The sequence below is a fragment of the Mytilus galloprovincialis genome, chromosome 10 (assembly GCF_965363235.1).
Source record: "Mytilus galloprovincialis chromosome 10, xbMytGall1.hap1.1, whole genome shotgun sequence".
Classification (NCBI taxonomy): domain Eukaryota; kingdom Metazoa; phylum Mollusca; class Bivalvia; order Mytilida; family Mytilidae; genus Mytilus; species Mytilus galloprovincialis.
The window spans coordinates 83059332-83082761 of NC_134847.1; the positions used below are offsets into that span (position 1 = coordinate 83059332).

A 23430-nucleotide genomic window follows, 5' to 3' on the forward strand; every position below is an offset into this window, starting at 1 on the left:
GAGAGGCAGGGCCAATTAAGCTCCATACATATTTTATTGGTGGAGGAAGCAAGAGTGCCCTGACAGAATCACCCACATAAGGTAGGAAAACTGTCAATCATAGATATATAGTCAATTAAGATGGAGTTAAACACCGTAGTTGAACTACTAAGACAGCTTGGCCACAGACACCACTTGTGGTGAAAAAGATAAAAACCATATATGCAACACACCAATTTATTATCTTCTTCCAGTAATAGATTTCTATCTAAATCAGTGCAAGTTGTATGTGCAGAAAAAATACATCAACAATAAATATATGATATTGTAATTTTATTACAGAATAAACAAAAAATCAATAAAAATGGTTTGTCTGTATTTTAAAAGGCACTAACCAAGAAAACAGTAACTGCCAATCAGAAAATATTATTTAATGAAGATATCTGTACTTTCGGACTGGCATGAGTTCACAGTAAATTAGCAAAATTACAGTAAATTATTTACTCTGTTACAATGCTTGAAAATGTACATGTTACATAAAACTAATTGCAATCATTAATGGGTAGTCAATGCATGTACAGGGGAGAAAATATTAGCTCAATAATGCATGTTCAACAACAGATGGTCATTGTTATATTATAGTTCGTTTCTGTGTGTATTACATTATAACGTTGTGTCGTTTGTTTTCTCTTATTTTTGAGTGTAAATTCACATTGCGATAAGACGTGTCACGGTACTTGTCTATCCCAAATTCATGAATTTGGTTTTGATGTTATATATATATGTTATATTTGTTATTCTCGTGGGATTTTTTCTATATGTGTTACATTTTAGTGTTATGTCGTTGTTCTCCTCTTATATTTAATGCGCTTCCCTCGGTTTTAGTTTGTTATCCCGATTTTGTTTTTTGTCCATGGATTTATGAGTTTTGAACAGCGGTATACTACTGTTGCCTTTATTTACAGTTTTCTTTTATGATGACCTCATAATAATAGAATGATATCACAAGACTAATTCTGAAACTTTCAAATTGTACAGATTTACCCCCCGAATTAGGAACAAAAATCTTATGACATTTCTATAATTGAAAAGAACACAACATATAAGTTATTTCGCTCTGCATTTAAAATTTAATGGAGGATGCCATAATACTCTCTCCGATTGTGTAAGGTTTTTTTCCCCTAGAAAATGAGGTGTCTTTGGAAATTCACACTTTCATAAACTTTGTGTTTTACATACTTTTAAATGTACTTGTTTCACAATTTGAAAATTGAACAAAGGTCAGCAAATGTAAACTTACTTTCACATGATATACCAAAGTTCTCTAAAGCTTTGAAATTGAAACAATATTTTTCACATGTAATTAAGGTTTTTTTGGTAATGCCCATTTATTGTTTATTGTTGCCTTAGTTAACCTTAATTTACTGTTTATGCAAAAACATCAGAGGTTTAAGAAAATTCAACAAAATGACCAAACAATCCAAATTTTGATACATGGACAATAACCTACATTTAGTCTTTAGAATTTTCAAAGATTAACAATGTAATTCATAACCACAAAAAATGATAAAAACATCAATGTGAAACTCCTCTTATTGTTGACAATGACCTAGATTTTTACAAAACACTGTCCCCAATTGTTAAAATTCAATCTATTACACAATCCTATCATTAGATTTATTTGCCTATATAAATCAAACTGTTTAAATTTTGAAAGAAATAAAATTTCTGCAATTAAAATAAATACCATAAATATTTCTTTCTTTTTGCAAAATGTTTTCCTATCCTAAGGCGCAGTTCAGAAAAACATTTTTTAAATAAAATTATCTCATATCAATAAAGTTTTTTTCATACTAAAAACATGTAACATTTCACCTACAGAACCAGCAAGTCAGCATTGTAGTTACCTCCCTTTGAACCATTCATTGTATAACAACAAGATTTCCACTCAAGTTATAACAAGAAGGCATCTTGTATATTGGAATATATAAAACTAACATACGAAAATGTGGCAAAAATCAAACTTATAAGGTAATATGAATCTGCACTTTCATCTAACTTAACAATTAGTGTACATTGTTGTACTATCTATCACCTATTGATCAAAGATAAAACGGTCCATCTTAAGTTAATACACACTCCACCAACATTGCTAACTATACCAGACTTTTACAGTAGAAACACTTAAGTATTTTCTTAATTATTTTTTTGTGAAAAACAATACAAACTGAAATTTACATACAACATGTTTCGTTTACATCAAGACTTTGAAGAGAAAACACTGGCTACAGTAACCTCATAATAATACACAACCAAAAATCATCCCTGAATTAAATATTAGTGAAATATGAGAAAACTATGACAATTTGTTTTTTTATAATGCTTTAAAACAGTCATTGGCAATTTAGATTTTCTTGCCAAAAAGATCTGTATTTGTGATGAATACCGTGAAATAGTTCCTATTTGATATATTTACATACGAAATAAATTATTGTCTTGTCTTGTCTACAAAGTGCACTGCAAATTGAACAGCTTGTACAAAATCAACCATCTGATTATAATTAAGATGATTAAAACTAACACTGGCAATTGTTTAATCACACCAGTGTTTGAACACAATAAACAACACATGAAAAAACCATGATGTGTCACCTTCATACAGAAACAAATATAAATATTATGATAAACAACTGTATAAATAAATCTTAGTACATTTTTTTATATACATAAAAATATATAAAATGTATTTTATGTGTATGTAAATGATGACAGGAATGTATGCTTCAATATTACCATATCACAATTTACATTGTTTTATAAATTATGCTTCAATATTACCATTTTACATTTATAATTACATTGTTTTATAAACGTACTGTATGAAGCTTGGTAATAGGACGGATGGCTGACTTTTAACATAATGTCATCAACTTCTCCACATGGACAATGATGGATTCCCTCGTCTGTCCCACTGGTTCATTTCATCAGGTGTCCCAGCTAAGACATCACCTGTTTGGGCAGCCTCAATCTGGTTATAAAAAACAAAAGAATAATTTTACAACATGATCACAATTAACCTTCAGATAAAAACAATCAGAACTTTGTTGTTTGTAGTTCCCGATATAAAATGTGATGGAAATTAAACACATGGTGATAATGTTTTAGAATATATAAAGTATTTGGTAGGGAGTTGAGGTCAAGGTAGAACTCTGCCATGTACACCTTTCAAATTCCTTCTATTCACCAAATACAGTTGAACCTGTTATTTATGATATCTATGAAAAACACAAACACTAAATGCTGATCACTAAACCATGAATACGAGGGAAAAAAACTAAAACTAGATCAACTCAACTCAACCAATCTTTGGACTTCAAGTGATAATGAATGTTAAGTGGAATTATTTTAATTGAACTGTAACTTTGGACATTTAGAACCTTCAACTTTACTTTGATTTTGGATTAGTGACTTTATAATTTAGAACATTTGGATTTTAATTATTTGTTTATTGTTATGACATTATCATTATTTAGATCTGTTATTGTATAAAACTGTTAAAACTTGCTGATTGCTTTATAGTTTTGCCTGCCATTGCTCAGGTCTTGGGAAAGACTGATCCCCTGTCCCTTGGGTTGTGCTTGTTCGATAAACTTGACGTACATTGGCTCTTGATGACAGATTATTTAGGTGCATGTTTATATTCATTTTGTAGCCAAAATAAATACACATTCCAAATTTCCATTCTCAATTTAAAACTAAATAGTAGACATAAGATAAGCAAGAGTTAATTTTCACTCATTTACATTTTAAATGGAGAACAATAAAACAAATGAATCATATATTTCTCATTCTATTAATGTATTTTTACCTTATATTTGTCTGTACTTGGTCCGTTCATTGGTTGAGATCTCATTACATAAGCAGAACCTGGTCGGGAAAAATGAGCAAAATCTGATCTTGGAATAACAGCAATTGATGGATCATCTTGGCTAACCTGGAAATATCAGTATTAAAGTTATTTACTATTGAACAGTAAATCAAAGCATAAATATGCAACTGACATTTTTGTAACCTCTTTTTGATAAAATATTTGCATTTTTCAGTCCTAGCATGAATATTTTATAACATTTCAACTGTCATATTTATCAAAACTGAATTCAACCATACTAGGGGGTCAACTATCATTTTTTAAACATAAACCATGAGAAATTACAAAGACAAGTATACCATATCAAGTCAAATCTGTCATATTCAGCTTAGCCCATTCAAATAGATTACTCAGTCTATGTGCAATGGTTGTTAATCACAATCACTCCAAAAGTTAGGACAGTACTGTTAAAGTCATCTGGAATGAAGTGGTTGGAAGGTTTAAAAATTCCACCAAAAACATGGTGTCAGTTTTATCTAACGCCAACTATTATAAGTGCTTTTCTAATAACCAGTTTGATGTTGGATTACGTTAAAAGTTGAAGACCATATGCTGAACTCAATCATCATGTATGGTTTTGTTTATGGTAACATATACTTTATATTAATTTAAAACAACCAATATATATATGTTACAGGCATTTTCTAAATTTAGGCATTTTGTAAAATGACTGAAATTTTTAGGCATTTTCTAAAATGCCTGCATGATTTAGGCATTTTACAAATTGACTGTTTTTTTCAGGCATTTCATAAAATGCCTGAAAAAAATGTAAGGCATTTTACAAAATGCCTAAAAGACTAAAACTGAATGGAATGTACTCAAAATTTAACGACTGGAAATATCAAATAGATAATTTTATTCTATCATTACATATAGCATGCAATTTAAACAGTTACAGTTTTATAATTGTAATTAAATTATTTACATTAACACTGAAGATGACAATTATTTGTTGCTACATGTAATGTTTAGATGACAGCAAATGTTACACATTTGTCCTGACTTTTTGCAAAGACAACGCTTAGTGTTACATCTAGTCTTACCACAAGCACTACATCCACGTTTTGTGTAAAACTGACCATCACACAAAGAAACTTTACTAACAGCTTTTCTAAAGGTTATTTCATTATCATAATTTACAGATTGAATAGCAATAAAGTTACTGTCAGACAGTTCAAACTGATTCCTGGTGTAAAGTCCACGTAGTATTCCATCTTTAATTCCCAGCTGTTGATAACCATGTTCTTTCCAGTAACAACAGCCATAAAACCAACATGGGGAATTGCAACTAACACATTCGCTCCTACATCCACCTCTGTCAAAATTCTTTCTGATAGATTTCTCATCCTGACAGCTTGTTTTGTCATGGAGTCTGATGCAAGCTTTCTTTCATTTCTGATAACCTCTTCATTTGAACACAGATGACAAGTAATAGTATCAGACATGTTTTCTTTTGAACACAGCTCATGTATGTATTGTTGCACAAGTCGAACACTGGATATTCAAAAAACATGGATTTTCACACACGGCACACACATGAACATCTAGTTCTGTTTCCTGAAATTCGGATAGATTCAATGCTGCATTAGGCTGGCTAACCTCGTCATGCTTGTTTGGCTTATCAGAGCTTAATTCATTTGGCTTGTCATTGCTTATCTCATCTGGCTTATCAGAGGTTTGAAGATGCTGAATCAGATCTTCCTCAGTCTGTAAAGACCCAAGAATCTCTTGAGGTAGTGATGATGACAATAGTCCTATCTTACCATCACAGCCAAACATTGCCTTCATATATTTCATATTTACACAATTTGCCTGAAATTATTTAACAGACCAGGCAATTTGTGAAATTGTCATTAAAAATTTCAGGCATTTTACAAAATGACTAGGTTTTTTTAGGCATTTTGTAAAATGCCTGTCAACTTTAGGCATTTTAGAAAATGCCTAAAACTTCAGTCATTTTACAAAATTCCTAAATTTAGAAAATGCCTGTAACATATACAATTAACAATTTATACCTTTTTAACAATATCCATTTGTATTAATTCTGACTTCATAGTACGTCTACATCCTGCAGCTGAAAATAACCAAAACCAAAGTAAAAAAATACACTTTTACTGTAAGACCCAGTTAAATAACAAAATCATATTTTAGCTTGTGTAAATATCATTAATTTGATATCTTTTAATCCTTTTCCATTTTGAAAGATTGTACTTTTTTTGGAGTAAATATAATCATGAATTTTTACTTTCTTTAAACTTTTTAATCACCCTTTCCTGACATTATTGTATGATTTTTATTTTTAGTCTAAGTTTTCAAACAAAGAGTGTCATTTTATCAAAGAAAATTTAAGAAATATTTGAAGTATATATGTTTTGAAGCCTGTTGCTGAATGTTTTGTTTCCATAGTGTTTTTTATTGTGTGTCTTTTCCTTTTACTCATGGTTTATAATTGCCTAAGTATCTTATCCTTCTTTCATTGCATTTCAAACAAAAATAGATCATCATAAACAAGAATGTGTCCATAGTACATGAATGCCCCACTCGCACTATCATTTTCTATGTTCAGTGGACAGTGAAATTGGGGTCAAAACTTTAATTTGGAATTGAAATTAGAAAGATCATATCAAAGGGAACATGTGTACTAAGTTTCAAGTTGATGTAACTTTAACTTCATCAAAAACTACCTTGACCAAAAACTTTAACCTGAAGTGGATGGACGAACGGAGGCACAGACGGACGGACGAACGGGGGCACAGACAGACGGAAGAACGGGGGCACAGACCAGAAAACATAATGCCCCTCTACTATTGTAGGTGGGGCATAAAAACCTTTGCTTCTAGAAAAGAACATTATAGATGAGGAACCTGATGTTCAGTGGTTATTGTATGTGGATGTGGTTCATAAGGGTTTTTCAATCTTTATATAAATTAGACTGTTGCTTTTCCTGTTTGAATAGTTTTACACTAGTCCTTTTTAGGACCCTTTATAGCTTACTGTTCAGAGTGAGCCAATTGCAATGTTGAAGACTGTACTTTGATCTATAGTGGTTTACTTTTACAAATTGTGACTTGGATGTAGAGTTGTCTCGTTGGCACTCATACCACATCTTCTTATTTCTAATTAAAAAACAAATTTATCATTTAACTACAGTAAGATGACTGTTAGAAACATCACATGAAGACAAAATTTGTCAGATGAGTGAAAATAAACTGGAACAAAGTATATTCCACATCAAGTAGAATGTTGTAAGCAATATTTAAATACTTTTCAATCGGTTTTCTCTATTTTTCTTCACATGAGCATTGCTGAACAAGATCACTTCCATATCATTTGCCAAAATTGCTTTAACACTGATTTAACTTACCAGCAAAAAATGGCCATATTGAGTCTAATGCTGATGCAAAATCAATTGCTGTCCTGAAACAATAAACGATTACATTAAATTGTTGATACATGCATTGAATGGTGTGCTAAAACCAATATGATAATAAATAACAAGAAGCCCAAATGTATGCTTATGGGATCTGAGAGAAAACTTGAGAATTGTAACAATGTCTTGTGTGTATTATCGCAAAATCAAACTGCATTTGACAATGTAGAAGTGGAAAAACTTCTTTGTATCCATATTGATAAAAATCTATCATGGTCAATTCACATAGATAAAGTATGTGAAATATTTTCAAGCAGATTATACCTGCTAAAAAGACTAATATGATACTTACCTCGCAAAGGTCCTATCCTTTTTTATAATAGTTATATATTACCAATAATTGATTATTGTTGCACCATATAGTGTTTTACCGCAAATTGCAACATTAAGCGAATTCAAAAACCACAAAAGCGCACAACAAGATTAATTTTGAATAAGCCTTTTGATTATCCATCAATATCAATGTTTAAAGAACTTAATTGGATGACCATTTTTACTCGGATAAAATATTTTCAAGCCATTTTAATGTTTAAATGTATGAATGGACTAGCGCCAGATTATCTTACAAGTAAATTTACTGCATGCAGTGATCTATATAGTAATTCTCTTAGGTCAACAATATCTGGACATCTTCATATACATGTACCAAGGCCAAAGTCTAAATTACTTCAAAAAGACTTTTCAATATTCTGGTCTAATCATTTGGAATAATTTGCCAAATGATATAAAGGATTTAAGACATATAGAAAGCTTTAAGATGAAATGTGCTGATCTCTTTATCATAAAACAAAATGAGTAGACAAACTTTTTTTAGGACATTCTTGCCATGCTAGTTCTACAGTCTGTTTTCATGCTTGTGAAATAAACTGACCTTCCTTGACTGTCCTTCAATGTCATGTCAGGGTTATGATCCATCAATTTCATTATGACCTTCCCATGACCTTGGAAAGCAGCACAATGAAGTGGTGTCCATTGTGTTCCTTTATTGCACAAGTTTATGTTGGCTCTAAAACAAAATAACAGAATTATCTGAAAACTTATACATGTATTATAGTGTACCTTTTTTGCATAAGTTTGTTCATGAGAAAATATAGAATATATATATGTTGTGCACAAAATGTTGGTAGTGTCTATAATCCCCTTTTCTTTCATGAATGTGACCTACTGATTTAGACTATTTACAGGATTTGTTATCACATAAGCAACACGACAGGTGCCACATGTGGAGCAGGATCTGCTTACCCTTCCAGAGCACCTGAGATCACCCCTAGTTTTTGGTGGGGTTCATGTTTCTTAATCTTTAGTTTTCTATGTTATGTCATGTGTACTATTGTTTGTCTGTTTATCTTTGATTTTTGCCATGGAAAATATTTGCCATGAATTTCATTGAATTTCATCAAATTTTACATCATTTCCATCCTTTTTCCATGAAAAATCGATGGCATAGATGGAATGCCATGAAAATATTAGGGATGGGTTTTCCTTTTCAGCCATGGCGTTGTCAGTTTGTTTTTGATTTATGAATTTGACTGTCCCTCTGGTATCTTTCGTTCCTCTTTTATACAAATTATATAATTTGTACAGGGATTTTATAGTTTGTACAAAATTACAACTTGTACACAACATATATAAACATGATAAACTAAAGTCTCTAAAGAGCCTGTGTTGCTCACCTTGGTCTATGTGCATATTAAACAAAGGACACAGATGCATTCATGACAAAATTGTGTTTTGATGATGGTGATGTGTTTGTAGATCTTACTTTACTGAACATTCTTGATGCTTACAATTATCTCTATCTATAATGAACTTGGCCCAGTAGTTTCAGTGGATATTATTTTGTTATAAACAGATGCGCCATGAGCGCATGTTACGCCCGTTGCCTTGTGTGAAAGTTTTATGCAATAATCATAAATAGTTTCTGATAAAGTTTTAAGCAATAACCATATATTGTTTTTGAGATACAAGGGGACATATCAACCCCCCCCCCCTCTTTTTTTTCTTCAAAAAAACTAAATATCACTAAAATAAAATTTTGAATCAAAACCAAAAAGTATACAGATGTTTAGATTAGTATAACAAAGTGTGTAAAGTTTTAAGCAATAATCATAAATCGTTTTTGAGATACAGCGCCACATGTAAAAAACCCCTCCCCCTTTTTTTACAAAATACTCAATAACTCAAAAACAAGAGGCTCTCAAGAGCCTGAATCGCTCACCTGAATTTTTTTGGTTTAATCTCTCATCAATGATTATTTTGGCTTTTCAATTTATTTAAATGTTCTTTGAATCGTCCTATTTTCTTCAAAAGCAAAAAAAAAATCATTTTCTCCTATGTTCTATTTTAGCCATAGGAGCTATGTTTCTTGACATACAAGGAAATGAAATATAAAATTTATACTAGATACTCTGAAACTCTGAAACTCATTTAGCCTAAGTTTGGCTGAATTTGATACAGCAGTTTCATAAGAGAAGATTTTTTAAAGTAAGTCAACATGATGAACAAATTGTGAAAAAAGTCTTTAAAGGGCAATAACTCCTAAAGAGGTCAATTGACAATTTTGGTCAAATTGACTTATTTGTAGATCTTACTTTGCTGATCATATTTGCTGTTTACAGTTTATCTTTATCTATAATAATATTCAAGATAATGACCAAAAACTGCAAAATTTCCTTAAAATTACCAATTAAGTGGCAGCAACCCAACAATTGGATGTTTGATTCATCTGAAAATTTCAGGGCTGATAGATATTGACCTAATGAACATTTTTACTCCATGTCAGATTTGCTCTTAATGCTTTCGTTTTTGAGATATAAGCCAAAAACTGCATTTGACCCCTATGTTCTATTTTAAGTAACGGCGGCCATGTTTTTTGACGGATCAAAAATCAAAGCACACACTTTGTGCAGGATAATCTAAGGAACAACCATGCTAAGTTTTAACCAAATCCATTCAGTAGTTTCAGAGGAGAAGATTTTTTAAAGTTAGCAAATATGATGAACAAAATGTGAAAAATTGTCATTAAAGGACAATAACCCCTTAAGGGGTCAATTGACAATTTTGGTCATATTAACTTATTTGTAGATCTTACTTTGCTGATCTTTTTTGCTGTTTAAAGTTTATCTTCATCTATAATAATATTCAAGATAATGACCAAAAACTGCAAAATTTCCTTAAAATTACCAATTAAGTGGCAGCAACCCAACAATGGTTTGTTTGATTCATCTGAAAATTTCAGGGCTGATAGATCTTGACCTAATGAACATTTTTACCACATGTCAGATTTGCTCTAAATGCTTTCGTTTTTGAGATATAAGCCAAAAACTGCATTTGACCCCTATGTTCTATTTTAAGTAACGGCAGCCATGTTTTTTGACGGATCAAAAATCAAAGCACACACTTTGTGCAGGATAATCTAAGGAACAACCATGCTAAGTTTTAACCAAATCCATTCAGTAGTTTCAGAGGAGAAGATTTTTTAAAGTTAGCAAATATGATGAACAAAATGTGAAAAATTGTCATTAAAGGACAATAACCCCTTAAGGGGTCAATTGACAATTTTGGTCATATTAACTTATTTGTAGATCTTACTTTGCTGATCTTTTTTGCTGTTTAAAGTTTATCTTCATCTATAATAATATTCAAGATAATGACCAAAAACTGCAAAATTTCCTTAAAATTACCAATTAAGTGGCAGCAACCCAACAATGGTTTGTTTGATTCATCTGAAAATTTCAGGGCTGATAGATCTTGACCTAATGAACATTTTTACCACATGTCAGATTTGCTCTAAATGCTTTCGTTTTTGAGATATAAGCCAAAAACTGCATTTGACCCCTATGGTCTATTTTAAGTAACGGCGGCCATGTTTTTTGACGGATCAAAAATCGAAGCGCACATTTTGTGCAGGATATGCTAAGGAACAATCATGTTAAGTTTCATTCAAATCCATTCAGTAGTTTCAGAGGAGAAGATGTTTGAAAAATTGTTAATGACGATGACGACGGACGCCAAGTGATGAGAAAAGCTCACATGGCCTTTTAGGCCAGGTGAGCTAATGAAATTTTGAATCATCACCAAAAAGTATATAGATCTTAAGATTAATATAACTAAGAATTGTGTAAAGTTTTAAGCAATAATCAAAAATCGTTTTTGATATACGGTGCGACATGTGAAAAAAACACCCCCCTGTTTTAGTTACAAAGTGCTGTAACTCAAAAAGTTTTAATCTTATTTTCACCAAAAAGTATACAGATCATTTGACCATCATAAGAAACAACTATAATAAGTTTCATGAAATTTGGATAAGTCAATCTTAATTTACAGTGCGACATGTTTACGCCAGACAGATGGACGGACACCGGACATTTGTATAACATATTATATCCAGTCAAAATTTTGACGGGCATATAAAAATTTACAAAATTTATGAAAATTGTTAAAAATTGATTATAAAGGGCAATAACTCCTAAAGGGGTGAACTGACCATTTTGGTCATGTTGACTTATTTGTAGAACTTACTTTGCTGAACATTATTGCTGTTTACAGTTTTTCTCTATCTATAATAATATTCAAGATAATAACCAAATACGGCAAAATTTCCTTAAAATTACTAATTCAGGAGCAGCAACCTAACAAAGGGTTGTCCGATTAATCTGAAAAATTAAAAGCAGATAGATCTTGACCTGATAAAAATTTTAACTATGTCAGATTTGCTCTAAATGCGTTGGTTTCAGAGATATTAGCCAAAATCTACACATTACCCCTGTTTTTTTTAGCCATGGCAGCCATCTTGGTTGCTTGGCCAGGTCACACGACACATTTTTAAAACTAAATACCCTAATGATGATTGTGGTCAAGTTTGGTTAAATTTGGCCCACTAGTTTCAGAGGAAAAGTTTTTTGTAAAAGTTTACGGCCGACAGACAACGGACGCCAATTGATGAGAATAAGTTAACTATGAATCGAAAGCTAATTTAGAGAAAATTCAAATATATACCATGTATATAAAAAATTCACAGTAATTTTAGTCCAGTCAAACTAAGTTTGAACCTCAAAACTAATTGCAACAGAAAATGTTTAAGTTCCAATCTATAGCATTAAGCCCCAAATATACACAGAAAAGTCTAACTTGAGGAAAACTCAAATCAGCATTTTTAATTTCTAATGGAAATTAACATTGCAAAGGGAGATAACTCCACAAAAAATTAGTCTTTTTTTCCTTCTTCAGTTTTTAGTTGATTTTCTTAAAATTCATGTTTACAAAGTATATATTGATACTTTAATGGGGTTATAAGTTCGTATTTGACTATATTATATTAACTTCTGCTCATGATATGTCTAAAACTTAAGTGTTATGGGTATTTTATTTAACTTTTTGAACATTTTTCATTAAAGAAATTGCAAATTTATGGCTTTGATACCATTTTGAAAAATTAATGTGAATATTTGGTATTGTTTATATCTGTAAATTATATTTGTTCATGTTGTTCAGCATCTACCTTTTTTTAAAAACTTTAAATCACAAAAAGAAGAATATATGCTTTATTCATTGTTATTAGTTTTATTAGATTTGAGATTCTTTACCTTGACTGAACATTACGATGATGATGCTGAAAAATCTAATAAATGGTCAACTAATGAATTATGAAATCTAGGTTGTAGCTTGATAAAAGATATGAAAACAACTTTAGAGTTGTTTGTTATACTAATGACAGCACAAAAAAAAATCTATGAATCAATACATTCTGTTGAATAAAGCAGTAAAGTTGTAATTTTGTAACAATTTTTATTGATATGTCTGCCTTTTTGCAGAGTTATCGCTCATTTCAATGCAAATCTCCATAGGAATTTTAAAATCAAATTTTATAGTTTTCCTCAAGTAAGATTTTGTTGGACTTTTTTCTTTGTATATTTGGGGTATAATGCTAAAGATTAAAACTTGAAAATCGTCTGTTGCAATTACTTCAAGGTTGGGGGCAAGTTTATGCTGGAGACTATTCTTCCCTCATATCTTTTAATTACACTGTTCTTGATTAAAAATTTTAGTTTAGTTAAAATACATAGCAAATTTTTCCAGAAATATTTTTCCTTACAAGTGTTAAAACCAAATTACCTGAAGACATGTACAGAACCACATTAAATAATGGTGAAACCACATTGAGTAATGACAAAACCATATTAAGTAATGACAAAACTATATCAAGTCAATACGATACCACATCCGGTAATAACAAAATATCATGAAGTAATGACTATTCCATATTGAGTTTTATTGTATAGCAATATAATATTTCCCACAGATCGTAACCAAAAGTTAGCGTGCAATAAATTCTAATATTGCACTAGTGCAATAAATCTTCAAAATTCATGACGTCATCAACGTTTAAATCTTAGTTTAAACCAATTTTTACTTTCAAATATTATATTGCTATACAATAAAAGGGTTATTGCATGAATATTAGGGAATATTGTCCCTCGTAGAACATATATTGCACTCGCAAGCTCGTGCAATATAAAATTCTACTCGGGACAATATTCCCCAATATTCATGCAATAACCCTATAATATCAAAATGTTATTACATATTTTTCAAAATTATATCAGGTAAAGACAAAATACCATCAAGTTATAATAAAACAACATAATGTAATATCTGTGTTCCACATAAGACAGCTGTGGTGTTCCATATCTGTCTGTCTATGGGTTCATTTAGATTGAGATACAACTTACCCTACTTCCAGTAAGAATTCTGCAATATCAGCATATCCCCAGAAAGAGGCTACAGCTAATGGTGTCATGCCATCTCTCGAGTATTCATTTACTTTTCCACCATTTTCTACACATTGTCTAGCATACTGAAACAGATAATACATTTACTTATAAGATTACTGTAGGCAAATCAATTGTTGTATGATTTGTTAGGTCAGATTTTTATAGCTTGCTAGGCTGTATATGTTTTGCTCATTGATGAAGGTCTTAGATGACCTGAAGTTGCAAATATCTTATGAATAGATTTGTTTTAATTTACACATGGCCATGATGGCCTTGGCTGTGATATTTGTTAATTGTATCCCTCACAAACACTCTGGATAGAAATCTAATAACAAGGTTAAGGCCATGTGTAAATTTCTAACAAATCTATGGCATCCATGAATAATTTTTTTATTATATTTACCAGAAAACAAACTTCATATATAGTTACTATAGTGAATAACATATTGTACTTACTTCTATCTGATTTATATTTCAACCAAAAGAAAAGAGTTAATCAAAGAGCAATGATTGCTCTGAGGGATATGATTGCAATTGTTTTCATTGATATTAGTATAAAATTCTCTCAAAAATTAATTCAACTGCACCTCACATGATCTGTAAATCCCTATTTGATTCAATCTGCATATATATAGATTTTAATCGTTAAAAAAAGGTCAATCTCTGATACAAGTGTATATTTATACATGAACAGTGTAATAATGTTATGTTTTAAATTTGCTCTTTACATTTGCTTTATTCTTGGAAACCCTCTCTCTCATTTTAAAAATACTAGAATTGCACACCAAGACAAGTAGCTTTGTGGCTGAACTAAAGGATCTAAGCCTCATTTTAACTCTGGATATTTATAGTATTTGTATTATAATTTGACAAAGTCATGCTGATTGTAAGGTCACAATGCACAGTTTTCTTTGCTTTGAAAAATCTTTGTTCATGTTGTTTGAACCCGTTCTGCTTTTCTTACTACAACCGGAAACTACTGATTACATACAAAATGTAGATATATTTTTCGGGGTTAAAGTGTCATTCCTGTATAATGACGAAGTTCAGGTGTGATATTGATCTGTGTATATATTAGTGTTGTCAAATCGTACACTTTTGAGTAACCGGTTACTCGGATAATCGTTCGACCGATTAACCGGTTAACCGGTAGTTTGAATTGGTGCTTGAAAGCCCTTATCAATAGTACCCTACACATAGAAATAAAAGATGTGGTATGAGTGTCAATTTGAAAACCTTTCATCCAAGTCATAAATTTACGCTTTTAGAATTGAAGTTTGTCCTTTGACATTTTAAGGCTTGTCTGTGTGGGTTCCTGGCGAAGTTTGACTTTTAATAATCAACTACACCGTATCAACAATAGTGTGTGTAACAGCTTCAGATTGAAAAATAAAAAAATAAAACTTCTTGATCTCGTAGAATTGAATATGTCTGAAACTGATTATTCTTTCCTTTTCACTTGTTGTCACCGAGAATGATGTGGAGTGTTTCAATTTGAATGATTAATTATAAAAAAAAGAAGATGTGGTATGATTGCCAATGAGACAATTCTCCACAAGAGATCAAAATGACACAGAAATTAACAACTATTATAGGTCACTGTACGGCCTGTTTCTTTACTTTGTTTGCATGTTACTCGTACTATCACGTATACATTGTGTACATTCACATTGGTTTTCATTTTACAATTTTTGAGTTAGCATTTCGTTTCAAAGTAAGACTAAGCCCTTCACTACAGAGTTTGCACGTTTAGATGTAGGTTTACACAATATTAGATCAGAAACGAAATAATGAAGTAAGTCGTAAAATTTAATCGCATTACTGGTTTAGAGTTACTGTTAAAAAAAACATGTAAACTAATTATGTGTCTCTAAGATCATGCCCCGAGCTGAGAGACTAGTTCTAATTAATTTCATGTTATTATGATTAACAATAGCAATCAATTTACTGAACAATTGATTTGTCAAATTAATTACCACGACGACAATTTTAAAATAAAATCTAACTATTTAATGATTTCAATACAAATTTACATTAAATCTATCAACATTGAAAAAAGTCCGGTGTCATATGGTATTTTGAACCCCCTAAAAAGTGAACCCGGGGTCAAAATACCATGCGGTTAACTGGTTAGCGTTTTTGGTATTCGGTATTCGGTCGTTCGAACGGTTAACCGGTTAACCAGTTAACAGTTGACAACACCAGTATATATATATAGCAAATCCTGAAAGCATCGTTTGATGGTGCGCCTGACAGAGACGGAATGTACAGATTATGTAAACAGTAAAAGGTACTCCTGGGAACTTGTTGATTATTGGTTATTATAATAAAGAGGTAAATCTCTTTTCAATCAACACAATTGTCCCATAGTTAGATTTTTGCAAGAATACAGTGACCTCAAGTATGTGTGAAGGCATATAAGACACAGATCAAGAACATTCTCTGAATAGGGAAATTTTCTCAAAAATTGACAATTTCTGTGGAAAAAAAAATTTGATATCTCACAAATATTTCAAACTCTGTATGGTTTCAGAGGAGTTAGGGGCTCAATGAAATTGATCTCTTCCTTTAGTAGTATAGATTCTTTCTGAATGTTTTAAACCAACATAATTAAATATACATGTACATGTATATAGTGTCAAAAATATACATTTGTACAAGCACACATTTTAAAGTCAATCCATTCTTTCTTGAGTTAAGGATTCATATGGCACAAAATGTTAAAATCCTAGATGTCTTCCAAAATTCAGCATACATTTTGATGATGTTCTTGGTCTATCTTTTCTTTTGATATTCTTAAACCTGTCAAACATTAACTTTTTTTTTGGTCACTTCTTTTTATTCCTGCATTTGCTCAGAAATCTACTTCCTTCCGGTCTTGTTTTCATGAGACTTTGAGTAGTCTCGTAGAATATAGGAACTGCTCAGGGAACACAATAGCAATCTCATTTTAATAATTCTTTGATATGAACAAACATTACTTGATGATCGTGTTTCTTTGTTTACATTGAACATGATGTCATAACTTAAAGAACGTCACAAGTAAAATTCCTAACAACAGAACCAAAATTGGAAACGTTACGGTATTTCCGTTTCTTTTTTAACAGACTTTGAAGTTGCAAAAAAATAATTCATACAGACTTCGTCCCCTTTCACAGGTAATGCCTGCCTCATATTACACCTTATTGCTTTGCCCGGCTGACCTGAATATATGTCCAGCTTGAACTATTGAGGTCATAGAACAACCACTTTACCTTTGTGGCGTTAGATATTTTGTATTATGATGTCAAATTTTACGGGAACCTGTGTGATGGCCAGTAGTGGCGGACAAATAGCAAAACATGGCAAAAGGTGTATGGATTAAACTAAAACCTGAATTTTTAATATTCTTCAACTTTCAACCTTGTAGTTGATTTGAGGGTAGTAATACCCTTTACCATCAGGCGTCAAACAGCCTTTTTTTGCTACCGTTAGAGTCAAACTGATTTAAAATTTTACCGTGATTTGTCAAAATATCCTTACTGTGATTCGACAGAGGTCTTAAATAATTATCGTTACCTTTATTTTTGGAAAAAAAATTAATGTGATTCCTCTAACTCATTCGATTGTTTTATCGTCTAAAAGAAGTGCACATTTTTTTGTCATGCACCAAAAATTACCTTTAACATTATATGATTATGGCAAGAAATTTACCATTTATATTCGTCATGAAAGTATCCCCATTATCACCCTCTGATTTGGCTTTCTTACTGTTTTAATTCATATCAAATATCTGAAGCCACAATGGAAAAGTAATAGACCACTTTCGAGTTCATCCGTCACCGGAAAAAACTTGTCCATTATACGGTCTTTATGATGTCATTTACCAGATAGAGGGGGTCGCCTGTATCCCTGCACTATTTACGTTCATCAAGCGTCTTAGTGATCGTCATTATGCAGGATAAACTAGAAATAATGGTTGTTCTGTAGGTACAAAATGTACTTAATGACAATACCCTAATGACAGAAATGCTGATTGTCAATTTTGAGAATTCAATTTGCCGAATAATTCGTACAATATAGATTATTGTTTTCCAACCACTGGCTCAACATTGGAATGGAAGTGACGACACCCCTTTAAGCACAAATGACGTTCACTAAAACCAGAGTTTTTGATGGAAATGCATCGAACTCGAAAGTTGTCTATTGTTGTAAATTGACATCAATAGTTCATGCATATCAGATTCTCAGGTCAACTGGGACAGATTTCCATTTTATTCATGTAGCATTATCACACTGCTGGTAAAATATCACGTTGTGATTGGTTTAGCGCCGTCATGTGGTGACCCCCTATGGATATTTTATGACGTCACATCTACTGTTAACCCTCTTGCTGTCGACATTTTTCAAGGTTGCATTTTATATGCTGGAAAATACGACAGCTCAACATCTGTCACGTAACATGCCAAACAATGACATTATTCGATAAATGACGTCACGACATACATGTAATGACCGTTACATTTTGGACCCATTGAAGAAAAACATAACACTGTCTAATCTTTGGTCTTTTAACCCTCTTGATGCCAGATTTAAAAAAATCAACGTTTCGACGTTGTCAACAGGCAATAACAATTTGACGTCGCCAGTGCCGAATTCTTTTGACGTCGTCTTTTTGGCGTTATTTTTTTTCATATTGATTTATAAAGTAGTTTTTTCTACACGAACGGCATTCACAAGTGCGGTGACCAGGAGAACATTCAATCTCCGTACAGCGCTCGTTTCCTTTCCGTATACTTAGTACACTACAATACATATTTAGTGTAGTGATACGTAGTAAGTACGGAACGGATGTGAGCTCTGCGCCGGAGATTGGAGAACATTTTGATAATTCTATATTGACTGATTAAAATTTGTTTATACAAATTTGCATCTTGATGGACCAAGGAGTGTGAAGTAAACTGATATTTTTTTCAAAATGCTGTTGAATTCGTGCAATTATAAAAATATCTTTTTTAATTGAGAGAAACATTTAGTATTATGCGCCGCCTACAATTTTTTGCTACATATTTTCATATCATAACAGTTTTTAAAAACATAATTTAGGGTATTTATGGGCGGATTTTTACCAAACCTTTTGTTGAAAGACACGGAATTGCCGGAAATACATTTGTTTATATGGTCATAATTTTATCTTTGATTGTTTTTATTTTCTACTGATGTGGACATCTATAATAATATTTTTCAAACCAATTTTGGTAAAATATATGGCAAATTTCAGGATAAAAAAAAAATCGTGTTTATATCTCCAGTAAAAGATAGTTGTTCAATGATAAATATAACCTGATAAACAAATAGAAATAACTTTATAAAATGTATTCAAAAAATGCAATATATAGCACAAAGTTGTTCGTGACAATATTCTTCTCGCCACTGTATGAAAGGGGTTCGTACATCATTTCTTCTAAAAGGGTAGTAAAGCGTCAGTTATAATCGGTTTTTTTTTTATCCATGTCCAAGAACTTTTATTTTTCTATAAGTAACATTTTGATATAACAATTACCGATACAAAAGGAGGCGAATAATGTCGGGATATTTTAGCCTCATATCATTGTCCTGTGCTGTCTGAATACATCAAACATGTGAGCAGAAGCCTTTTTTTTTTTATATATCTCACATTTTTTTCTTGCATATAATGTGTAGGGATAAATTCACCAGACTGGCTTGAATTTATCCCCGTCTCGACACGGTACTATTTACTTTATGAAGTTTTATACATTTTGTAGACTACTTACTTTATGAAGTTTTATACATTTTGTAGATGTGATTACGTATTGAATGTTTTTTTTTAATTTATTGTGTCTTTTGATGTTGGCCTATATAAAAAAAAATAACATGAAGGTCACGAAATTCCTTTTGTGTAAATTTCTGAAGAACCACATACATTTCAAAAACCTAGCAAATACAAAACAGTATGAAAGGAAGTATTGCCCGTAACTATTTTTAAAATAATTTTAGTATTCATACTTCTTGTACTCCTTACGTGCAAAACAACTTATATTATTTCTTAATTGTATATGTTACATCATTATCCGAATCAAAAGATAAAAATAGGTCCAGATTTTAAAGGCCTAAAAACCGCTGCTGGTTTTGTGTAACAAAATTGTACCATTAGAGGGTGTCTCCTCTTATATATCTTTTCGTGTTCTCTTCTAAGTCTTCTAACGAATGACAAAAAAAAATGGGTGTTCATTTTGGATTTTTTAGTGTGAATCATCGCACAGATAAATAGAGAATTATTTTATCGACAAGATCCTCTTAAGTTAAATTTCAAAAATGAATGCCAAACACTCAGAGAACATATTGTTCCATCAGTTTATTCTCTATAATTTGGTTATGAATATTTCATGACCAGGTCTTTGGTTTCCCGTTTAGTGAAATTCAAATCCCTAGCTTCTATTAAATCCGGAAAAGTCCGATTTCAAATAAAAAAGACTGGTGCCTTTAAAATTTCAAGCTAGTTACAGATGTTGCAGGCATGCATGCATGGCTAAAAGATACCAAAATAATGTCATGAAGCTGTATGTTTAAATAAGGATCTGTAAAGGGTCTATATGGAATTCAATTAAGCTGATGCTAATATAGATGAATAGTCCCTGAGCAATACAGTCTCCTAGAAATCATATTGGATATAGAAATACAGAACCCGTTACAAATATTTAAAGGTTAAAATTCGTTAATTTTCATTTTTTCCCTCTCAATTAAATGATTAATACTTATTTGTTATACACGAGTATGAATAAGCCAAATATAGTATTATAAATTAGGCCATTCATTTTCTCGATTAAATTGTTTCCCATTTTACATTTCAGGGCCTTCTGTAGGCGATTAGTTGTACTGTTTTTTTCTCATTGTTGAAGGCCGTATGGTTGCCTGCAAAATTGCTAACATCCACTTCATTTCAACGTTCTTTGATTGTTGTCTCATCATGTTCATTGGCAGTTAAACAAAATCCCCTTATTTTTATATTATAATTATAAGTATGAAATATTTGTCGCTGAACTAAATGACACGCAATTAATTAATCGTAAATTCAGTTTTAAAATAGCTTTAGTTAAAATTTAAAATTAAATATTTCGTCTATCAATTATGTGAAGTCGACTGAAAATGTCCGCCAATAATGCACCATATATATATAATGTTTAATAGTGACACGATTTCAGTCCTAAAATAAATGTTTATAAATATTTCTCCTACGGGATTCAGACAAATAAAAGTCTTAAGTTTACGAAACGTATGTTTGTAAAAAAATGAATAAACCCTTTCCGCCTTCATAGCAGGAACTAAGCTAGCAATAATAAAGAACACTTTAAACATCAAAAGGAATAATTCCAATGGGCGAAAACTAATAAATATGAAATTTAGTTTATCAAATTAAAGTCAACTTGCAATTATTTGTCGCTTATCAATCAAACACCATTTGGATAAAAGGAACTCAATTTAGATAGGAAAATGTGAACATTAACAGTGTGTGTTTTATCGATCATTTAAGGTGAATTTTGTTTAGTTCCATGCTGAAAATTAGTGTTTTTCTAAATTTTCAACTAACTCCAAATCTTAACATTCTTTTCAGTGTTAATAATCGAGTTTTCTTGTGCCATTATTCTGTCATGAGTGGACGGGCCGATTTCCTGTTTCGGACTGTCTTAGAGGATAAACACATAAACATTAATATTAGAACATACGTAATGTGCGAAACTTTATAAGTCATTTTTCAACACACAGTTTATTGAATATGTCGGAAATGCGTCAATAAAATGTTTTTAATTATGTAAGTCTAATAAGTAACGATGCAAAAAAAAGGGTGACCCGGTTTTATTCAATTATCTTGTGTTTCCAGCTCTTATGTCGATCACTAAATTTCAGCACCAGTGTCATGTGCTTGCAAAGATCTGCAAATATAAAAACCAACGTTGCCGTTTGCCGCTGGTTAACGTGTTTTTTTTTTCTGAGAAAGAAAATTCAATTTACTTTTGTCACAATTATAACGTCATAATGACGTCATGGATATTACGTCATTGCTTCAAAATACACTAAGATGACCGATGGTCAACAATGTTATAAAGGTTTAATTATTTACTGAAGTGAAGATTACAAAATTTTGATTTATAGTATATACTATTGTTGAAACGACATATATGTCGCCTTGGCATCAAACCCCCAAACGACGTATATGTCGCTTTGGCATCAACCCTAGAACGACATATGTGTCGCTTTGGCATTAAGAGGGTTAATTGAAAGAGATACAGCATTGATGAGAAGCTTGCATAAATTAAACTATGGACATATGTGTCCCTCCTGCACTGCCTGTGTGGACATATGTGTCTCTCCGGCATCAAGAGGGTTAATGGTGACGTTGTCTATTGATTTTGTTGTATTTCTTTGTTTATTTTTCTACAAAAAGCAGCAGGAAAAGTCTTGCGTGCAATAAATTAATTATACAGTTCACTACTAATCCCTTACAAATCCATAGTGGGTGAGTAACATTCAAAGAGGACTCGACCTACAACCTCATCCCCTATGGATTTTACTAACTCTCTATCCTGATGGATCTGTAGGGGGTCAGTAGCAAATCATATAACTTATCACTTATAATGGTGTATGGGACATAACCTTATTTTTAGTTCGTAAACAATTAAGAGCATTCAGGGCTGGTAAACAAGAGTGGGGCGACTCTTTAGAAGGTGGGGCGATTCGAAAGTGGGACGAGTTGTTATAGTTTCGATTTTAACCCTGTTGATTTTGAATTTTTAATAGTGGTTTACATTGACAACCACCTTCTGTTCTCCTTAGTCGCTACTTCGGGATTATTCACTTTGAGGCGAAACGAATAATCAATATACATCAGATTGTTATTGTGAGTATTAACTGAAGTCGGTTCTTTATGCTGGAAATTACCGTTAAATCGCCGTTAGCTGCGGCGTTGGCAACACTCATGGAGGCTGCCATGCTAGAATAAATCACATGGATATCATGTGATCAAATTAATATTTGGCGGGATTATTTAAAAAAATAAAAAATTGTAGACTACACAGGCATTTTTTTTCTTTGTCGGTCCCTTTAAGATCCTTTATCTATAATCGAAAAAGAAGATAAATACAAATACAGACAAAGAAAGTCTAATAATAATATTATTCAGGGAACAACCATTCAATTTCAAAAAAGGAGCCGGTATGTTTTTTTCACTAAAAAAGTTAGTCCGAGATTACTCTGACGTCCAACGGCTGTTTTGCCAGACAAGCTGGGGCCGTGGGACCCCAGCTTGTCTGGCAAAACAGCCG

At 31.8% G+C, this 23430-nt stretch overlaps 1 protein-coding gene across 1 annotated transcript; it reads right to left on the reverse strand.

Moving 5' to 3' along the window:
• Nucleotides 1-202: 202 nt before the first annotated feature.
• Nucleotides 203-23111, reverse strand: LOC143048599 (inactive serine/threonine-protein kinase TEX14-like). Its single transcript, XM_076222382.1, has 7 exons — nucleotides 23048-23111; nucleotides 14069-14193; nucleotides 8209-8343; nucleotides 7272-7324; nucleotides 5923-5981; nucleotides 3848-3973; nucleotides 203-3007 (listed from the first exon to the last, which is right to left on the reverse strand). Exons 1-7 carry the CDS (start codon nucleotides 23096-23098, stop codon nucleotides 2906-2908), a joined length of 651 nt encoding a protein of 216 aa, XP_076078497.1. The 5' UTR covers nucleotides 23099-23111; the 3' UTR covers nucleotides 203-2905.
• Nucleotides 23112-23430: the final 319 nt, after the last annotated feature.